At 45.7% G+C, this 9,124-nt stretch overlaps 1 protein-coding gene across 1 annotated transcript in view; it reads right to left on the reverse strand.

Annotated features, from left to right (window-relative positions):
• The window catches only part of NLRP5 (NLR family pyrin domain containing 5), a 61,948-nt gene that overhangs the window by 5,433 nt on the left and 47,391 nt on the right, over nucleotides 1-9,124 (reverse strand). Inside the window, 1 exon segment of the mRNA XM_032263303.1 lies at nucleotides 3,994-4,164. Within this exon segment, the coding sequence (XP_032119194.1) occupies nucleotides 3,994-4,164 (171 nt within the window).

Below are 9,124 nucleotides of genomic sequence, written 5' to 3' on the forward strand. Positions count from 1 at the left end.
CAGCGTCTCTCGGGGACAGTGGACAGTGGGAGACAGAGCGAGTCAGCATCTCTCGGGCACAGTGGGAGACAGAGCGAGTCAGCATCTCTTGGGGACAGTGGAGAGTGGGAGACAGAGCAAGTCAGCGTCTCGGGGACAGTGGACAGTGGGAGACAGAGCGAGTCAGCATCTCTCGGGGACAGTGGATAGTGGGCAACAGAGCGAGTCAGCATCTCTAGGGGACAGTGGACACTGGGAGACGGAGCGAGTCAGCGTCTCTTGGGGACAGTGGACAGTGGGAGACAGAGCGAGTCAGCGTCTCTCGGGGACAGTGGGAGACAGAGTGAGTCAGCGTCTCTCGGGGACAGTGGATAGTGGGCGACAGAGCGAGTCAGTGTCTCTCGGGGACAGTGGACGGTGGGAGACAGAGTGACTCAGTGTCTCTTGGGGACCGTGGACAGTGGGAGACAGAGCGAGTCAGTGTCTCTCAGAGACAGAGGACAGTGGGAGACAGAGCGAGTCAGTGTCTCGGGGACAGTGGACAGTGGGAGAGCAAGTCAGCGTCTCTCAGGGACAGTGGGAGACAGAGCGAGTCAGCGTCTCTCGGGCATAGTGGACAGTGGGAGACTGAGTCAGTGTCTCTTGGGGACAGTGGAAGACAGAGCGAGTCAGCATCTCTTGGGGACAGTGGGAGACAGAGTGAGTCAGCGTCTCTCGGGGACAATGGGAGACAGTGAGTCAGCATCTCTCGGGGACAGTGGGAGACAGAGCGACTCAGCATCTCTTGGGGACCATGGGAGATAGAGCGAGTCAGCGTCTCTCAGGGACTGTGGACAGTGGGAGAATGTTCAGCAGCACTGACCAAGGATTCTTTTTTCCTTCCTGACGGGGATTTTTCTGTCCGTTCCTGTCAAGGGCTTAGACCATGCGGTATCTCTTGGCTCAAGAGAGGGGTGACAGCAGAGGGCTGGGATAGTGCCCGCTGTGATTGAAGGTACCTTTATTTTATTTTTTTGAGACAGTGTCTCACTCTGTCACCCAGGCTGGAGTGCAGTGATGCGATCTCAGCTCACCACAACCTCTACCTCCCAGGTTCCAGCATTTCTCCTGCCCCAGCCTCCTGAGTAGCTGAGATTACAGGTGACCGCCACCATACCCAGCTAATTTTGTATTTTTAGTAGAGACGGGGTTTCTCCACGTTGCTCAAGCTGGTCTCAAACTCCTGACCTCAGGTGAGCTGCCCATCTGTGCCTCCCAAAGTGCTGGGATTACAGGCGTGAGCCACTGCACCTGGTGGTATCTTTATTTTTCAAGGTGGAGTCTTATTCTGTCACCCAGGCTGGAGTGCAGTGGGGCAATCTTGGCTCACTGCAATCTCTGCCTCCTGGGTTCAAGCAATTCTTCTGCCTCAGTCTCCTGAGTAGCTGGAATTACAGGTACCTGCCACCACCCCTGGCTGTATCTTTAAAAGAAATGAGCACAGCTGAGTTTCTTTCCCACTTGGAGATGAGGTGAAGATTCTCCATGGGGGAGAAGGAGAGAAAGGCAGGAAGGAGTACAAGGGGGAAAGCCTCTGACAAAGCCCGGAGAGGGAGAGGAAAGGGGATGGAAGTTACAGAAACGCTGATAGATGTGCGACCCGAAAGGAGAAGTATTGCGCTTTTATTCCTAGAAAAAAATGGGGAAATGGGGTGGGTAGCCCCCAAAACAACACCTGGTTTATTTCAGGGGAAACGAATGAAATGGCCTCCAAGTCTCCTGTCTTCAGCCTGGGAGTATAAGGGTAGAGAATCAGAGTACCAGGGCCGGAGAGTCCATCCCCAGGAGCCATCCGGTCAAGAATCAAGAGGCACGCAGGCCAGTCACGGTGGCTCACGCCTGTAATCCCAGCCCAGCACTCTGGGAGGCCAAGGTAGGTGGATCACCTGAGATCAGGAGTTCGAGACCAGCCTGACCAACATGGTGAAACCCTGTTACTAAAAATACAAAAAATTAGCCAGGCGTGGTTGCGGGCACCTGTAATCCCAGCTACTGAGGAGGCTGAGGTAGAAGAATCGTTTGAACCTGGGAGGCAGAGGTTGCAGTGAGCCCAGATTGTGCCATTGCACTCCAGCCTGGGCAGCAAGAATGAAACTCCATCAGAAGAAAAAAAAAAAAAAAAAAAAAAGAGGGATGCAGTTATGAGGACCAACCCTTGAGGGTCAGATGGGGATGACCAAGTCTTTGCTGCTAGCATGGATAAATGGTGATGGAGAGGTCCACATAATCTCCCAGCACTTAAATGCCACCTCAAAAAAAAAAAAAAAAAAAAAAAAAAGATGTCTAAGCCGCACAGTGGCTCATGCCTGTAATCCCAGCACTTTGGGAAGCTGAGTCGGGAGGATCACTTGCAGTCGGGAGTTTGAGACCAGCCTGACCAACATGGGGAAACCCTGTCTCTACTAAAACAGAAAAAATTAGCCTGGTGTGGTGGTGCATGCCTGTAATCCCAGCTACTCAGAAGGCTGAGGCAGGAGACTCTCTTGAACCTGGGAGGCCGAGGTTGCAATGAGCTGAGATTGCACCATTGGACTCCAGCCTAGGCAACAAGAGCAATACTCTGTCTCAAAAAACAAAACAAAAACAAAACAGGACAACTTTGTCTCTAATTGGCTAAGATTCTACACCATGCAGAAGTAGGGCTTCAAACAATAATTAAAACAAACAGTGGAATTAATACTGGGGGGCACTCGGAAGTTTGTGAACTAGAATCCATACCCAAGTCCTTTTATTTTTGGGAAGGGAGAGATCTCAAAATGACATCCTACTTGTCCATTAATTCTACCTTTGCAATTTATGAGCAAATGCTACCAAGTACACGAAGGTTTATAATGGAATTATTTATGCTCAGGATGAAAACACTAGATATAAGTTTCCAGGTTTAGAACACTTAAAGTTAGGATACGCCATTCAATAGAATACCATACCATGCTTCATTTATCATAACTGACGTATCCTCGAAGACAGAATGTGAGATCAATGCCAACGTTTTGGTTTCCTGGGAGTTCTAGTTCTCCACTGGATATGATGGGGGTGGTGAGGCTACATGAGATTAGATAAACAGAACATTTATAGTGCTCTTCTGCCACATGGTAAGAATGCATTAAGTGCTTGGCCGGGTACGGTGGCTCACATCTGTAATCCCAGCACTCTGGGAGGCCAAAGCAAGTGCATCACCTCAGGTCGAGAGTCCAAGACCAGCCTGGCCAACACGATGAAACCCCATCTCTACTAAAAACACAAAAAATTAGCTGAGCGTGGTGGTGCATGCCTGTAATCCCAGCTACTCAGGAGGCTGAGGCAGGAGAATCCCTTGAACCTGGAAGACGGAGGTTGTGGTGAGCTGAGATCACGCCCCTGTACTCCAGCCTGGGCAATAGAGCAACACACACAAAAAAAAAAAAAAAAAAAAAAAAAAAAAAAAAAATGCATTAAGTTGTATTACGTGCTGACTTACTATGACCCTTTCTTTGTAAAACATCAAATGCATGTTTGCATCTAGGACAAAATCACAGAAGACATTGAAACAACTGGGATGACGGCAAGGTTGTGAGGCTGAAGATTTCTGCTCACTGAGGTCTTCTACTTTCTCTACTGTCTAATGATAGGATATTCCTCAACTCAACCAAGGGTGAAGAAATTTGAGCCCCAGAGAGAACAAGATTAAGAGACAAGAAATCTCTTTCTCTACAGACAGAAAAACAGCTGAAGATGAGCTCAGGACAAGATGCCTTCCTCTGAGGAATGGACAGAGGTTAGAGTTCAAGGCTGACTTAGAACTCATGGTTCCTCCCATGAGGCTTGCTGGTCCTTCCCACACTCACCGTGGTGGCAACACCTCAGCTTACCTAGGAACACCTTTGGAGAGATCAGTATCGGCTCACCCTGAGCAGTTTTTGCATGCAGTCTGCCTTCTCCCCTCTTTTCACCTGCAGGAACCCCAGACCCCATATGGAACCCCCATGGGAAACTCACTCCAGGTCCTGGAGATGACAAGATGGTTCTCGCATGACCTCGCACAGAAGCTTCACACCGCTGTCTTCCAAGGGGTTCATGCTGAGGCTCAGGTGCATCAGCCGTGCATTGCCCAGAAGCGTAAGTGCAAGAAAGCCACAGCCAGCTGTGTCCAGGTTGCAGTGATTCAGCCTGTGGGACACACAGTAAAGACGATGGTGACCCTTGTTCCCCAGCATGACCTCAAGTCACCTGCTGCTCGCTCTCCTCCCGGCTCCAGGCTGCTTCTGTGGAGGAGGGGGTCAGACTGTATTTTATTTTTTCTGTTTTTTTTTCTTTTTCTTTTCTTTTTTTTTCACGACGCTCTTCCGATCTGGTTTTTTTTTTTTTAGAAGGAGTCTTGAACTGTCACCCAGGCTGCAACACAGTGGCAAGCACTTGATGCCTTCTTACCACACGGCAGTTCACTGCAGCCTCTGACTCCTGGGCACGAGAGATTCTCCTGCCTCAGCCTCCTGAGTAGCTGGGATTATAGGCACACCCTGCCACGCCTAATTTTTGTATTTTTAGTAGAGATAGGGTTTTGTCATGTTGACCAGGCTGGTCTCAAACTCCTGACCTCAGGTGACCTGCCCACCTTGGCCTTCCAAAATGCTGGGATGACAGGTGTGAGCCACTGTGCTCGGCTACAGGGGGTCATATTTGTGCTTAAGATGGTCACCAGGCTTTCATGAACAGGAGACCACAGGTCCCTGGCCCTGTGACTGGCAAAACGCATGGGCTGGGTGTGGTTCAAGGTCCTCTGACCTCTAATTTTCCTTCAGACTCAACATATTAGAGTTTCCTGTGACTGCGATAACAAATGGCCACACATTTCGTTGCTTGAAACACACATTTGTTTTTTAAGTTGTGCAGGCCAGAAGTCTAACAGGCTGCATGGGGCTAAAGCACCAGCAGGGCTGCTCCCTTCTGGAGACTCCAGGAGAATCCATGTCCTTGCTTTTTCATGTGCTGTGACCTCCATGACCGCACCTCTTCCTCCCCTTCTCCTACCTTCCCTTGGAAGGACCCTTGCAATTTTGTTATAGTAGGTAGCTAGTCAGGCATGAGCAGGGCAGGAGAGGGCTCCCCAACCACAAACCCTCCCCGCTACACCCACCCACCCCAACGACAAAGAAACAAGAAAATATGAACAAAGCCTCCAAGAAGTCTGGGAGTATGTTAAACGCAAACCTAAGAAACTGGTATTCCTGAGAAAGAATTCTAAAAGCTTAGAAAACATATTTGGGTGCATAATTGAGGAAAGCTTCCCTGGCCTTTCTAGAGACCTAGACATCCAAATACAAGAAGCACAAAGAGCACTTGGGAAATTAATCACAAAAAGATCTTTCCCTAGCATGATGTCATCAGGCTATCCAAAGTTAAGATGAAGGAGAGAATCTTAACAGTTGTGAAACAGAACCACCAGGTAACCTATACAGGGAAACCTATCAGATTAACGACATATTTCTCAACGGAAACTCTCCCAGCTAGAAGGGATTGGGGCCCTATCTTCAGCCTCCTTCAACGAAACATTATCAGCCAAGAATTTTGTACCCAGTGAAACTAACCATCATATATGAAGGAAAGATACAATCTTTTTCAGACAAACAAATGTTGAGAGAATGTGCCATTACCAAGTCACCACTAAAAGCAGCTTTAAATCTTGAAAGAAATCCTTGACATACATCAAAACAGAACCTCTTTAAAGCATAAATCACACAGGACCTGTAAGACAAAAATACAAGTTAAAAAGCAAAAGCAAAACAAAACAAAATACACAGGCAACAAAGAGCATGATGAATGCAATGGTATCTCACATTTCAATACTAACATTGAATGTAAATGGCCTAAATGCTCCACTTAAAAGATACATAATCCAAAATGGGTAAGAACTCACCAACCAACCATCTACTGCCTTCAGGAGACTCACCTAAAACTTAAAGACTGACATAAAGTAAAGGGGTGGAAAAATGCATTTCATGCAAATGGACACAAAAGTGAGGAGGGGTAGCTATTCTTAGATCTAATGAAACCAACTTTAAAGCAACGGCAGTTAAAAGAGACAAAGAGGGACATTATATAATGGTAAAAGGTCTTGTCCAAAAGGAATTCTATCACAATTCTAAAAGATGTATGTGCCTAACATTGGAAGTCCTCAATTTATAAAACAATTACTAATAGATCTAAGAAATGAGAAAGACAGAAACACAATAATAGTGGGGGACTTCAATACTCCACTAACAGCACTAGACAGGTCATCAAGACAGGAAAGGCAACGAACAAACAATGTATTTAAACTACACCTTGGAACAAAAGGATTTAACAGAAATACAGAACACTTCACCCAACAACCGCAGAAAACACATTCTAATCAACAGTGCACGGAACTTTCTCTAAGATAGACTGTATGATAGTGTGTGGGAGGGAAACCCTGCACATGCCGAGGCAAGGGTCTGAAGCCTCAGCCTCTTCCCATGTGAATACTGAACAAGAATTAGAAATATAAGCACAGTTATTCCTATATATAATCATATATTATGTAGTTACTCACATGTAATCATAAATATCTATATATTCAGTATAACCTTTTAATCTTACTAATGATTCTTGGGTCATCAAGTGTGGAACTGAAGTGGCACTGGGAAGGAGGAGACCCTAAGGCAAAATGCTCTAAGCCCTCTGTCACACCCTCATAAGGGCTGCTGGAGGGCACCTCAGCTGTGCTGCAGTGCCAGCACTGGGAAAGCACCTGCTGTTTAGCCAGCTAGGGAAGGAGATGTTCAAGATGTCCGAAACATCTCCTTCCTGGGGGAGTTACGAGAAAACTCCACTCCTCTGAGCTCTTGTGGTAAGGCCTGATGGCTGTCAGGGAGGCCTGCAGACATCCTGGGGCTTGTCTCTACGTGGTGCTGTGCTTCAGTGGTCACATTCCATGTCTACTTTCATGTTCCACTTCTGTACCTGGTTCCTTTTTCTTAGAGGAATTAGTAACATAAATCTTAATGTCCTTGATAGTTTTGACAAGTATGTGAAAAGTGCTTACACATTTTCTCCTCGCCTCAGCTACTCGAAAGTCCTGGGCCCCTGTCTCCAAGACACATGATTTACTTCACCCTATCACTGACCACCAATGCCTCGCCCTACCCTACCCCCTGCTTCGTACTCAATAAAAGTCAGAGTGTCCAGGCACTCAGGGCCATTGCCAGACTCCATGCTTGGTTGGCAGTGGACCCCTGGGCCCAAACTGTTTTCTCTTTGTGTCTTGTGTCTTATTTCTACAGTTTCTCATCTCCACACCTATACAGAGGGGCTCACAGGACCCTGTAGGGCTGGACCCTACATGATAGGCCATAGAATAAGCTTCAATAAATTTAAGAAAACTGAAATTATATCAAGCACTCTGACCACAGTGAAGTAAAACTGGAAATCAACTCCAAAAGGAACCTTTAAAACCATGCAAATACATGGAAATTAAATAAACTGCTCCTGAGTAAGCATTGTGTCAAAAATGAAATCAAGATGGAAATTAAATTCTTCCAACTGAACGACAATAATGACATGACCTATCAAAACCTCTGGGATCGAGAGAGATCCAAGATGGCTGATCACTAGCAGCTCGGGATTGTAGCTCCCACTGAAAGAGCAGAGAACGAGAGGACACCACACTTTCAGATCAATTTTTGTTGCTCACGCACCAGGAGATTCCCAGCGGAGGAGCCCCACGTGTCACCAGCGCGACTCTTGAGGCTGGTGAGGTGGTTTTGCCGCTGCCTTGGAGCGGCGGTTCTTGATGCAGAGTCAGAAAAGCACCATCAATCTTAAAGCCGCTGTTTTGGCCAGCGCAGTGGGTTGCTCAGATTCTAGCGCCAGGAATCAACAAGTTGGACGTCCATTCAGAAACCCAACTATAAAGATGGTAATTATAAAGACCACAGATGGATAAATTTATAACGAAGGGAAGAAACCAGCCTAAAAAGGCGGAGAATACCCAAAATCAGAATGCCTCTCCCTCTACAGGGGATCACAGTTCCTCACCAGCAACAGAACAAGGCCTGATGGAGAAAGACTGTGTTCCATTAGCAGAAGCAGGCTTTAAAAAGTGGATGATAAGAAACTTCTGGGAATTAAAAGAACTTGTTCTAACCCAATGCAAAGAAATAAGAACTTTGAAATAAGGTTTGACAAAATGTTAAAAATAACACACAATTTAGAGAGGAATATAAGTGAATTAATGGAGCTGAAAAATACAACACAAGAACTTCACGAACTATGCACAAGTTTTAACAGCCGAATTGTTCAAGCAGAAGAAAAGATATCAGAGGTCAAAGACGAACTTCATGAAATAAAACAAAAAGACAAGATTAGAGAAAAAAGGATAAAAAGGAACGAGCAAAGTCTCCAAGAAATATGGGACTATGTGAAAAGACCTAATCTACGTTTGATAGGTGTACCTGAATGTGACAAAGAGAATCAATCCAAGCTGGAAAATACGCTTCAGGATATTATTCAGGAAAACTTTCCCAACCTAGCAAGGAAGGACAATATTCAACTCCAGGTAATACAGAGAACACCACAAAGATATTCCTCAAGAAGACCAGCCTCAAGGCACATAATCACCAGTTTCACCAGGGTTGAAATGAAAGAGAAAATACTGAGGGCAGCCAGAGAAAAAGGTCAGGTTACCCATAAAGGGAAGCCCATCAGACTCACAGCAGATCTCTCAGCAGAAACCCTATAAGACAGAAGAGAGTGGGGGCCAATATTCAACATCCTTAAAGAAAAGAACTTTCAACCCAGAATTTTACATCCAGCCAAACTAAGCTTCATAAGCGAAGGAAAAATAAAATCTTTTTTGAACAAGCAAGCACTCAGAGATTTCATCACCACCAGGCCTGCTTTACAAGAGCTTCTGAAAGAACCACTACAAATAGAAAGGAACAACCAGTATCAGCCTTTCTAAAAAATGCCAAAAAATAAAGAACATCAATATAATTAAGAAATTGCATCAACTATTGGGCAAAACAGCCAGCTAACATTAAATGACAGTATCAAACTCACATATATTGTTCTAAATTTCTTTTTTTTTTTCTTTTTTTTTTTTTTTTTTTTT

This window comes from Sapajus apella, unplaced genomic scaffold (assembly GCF_009761245.1).
Source record: "Sapajus apella isolate SASKATOON/1434 unplaced genomic scaffold, GSC_monkey_1.0 scaffold135, whole genome shotgun sequence".
Taxonomy (NCBI): domain Eukaryota; kingdom Metazoa; phylum Chordata; class Mammalia; order Primates; family Cebidae; genus Sapajus; species Sapajus apella.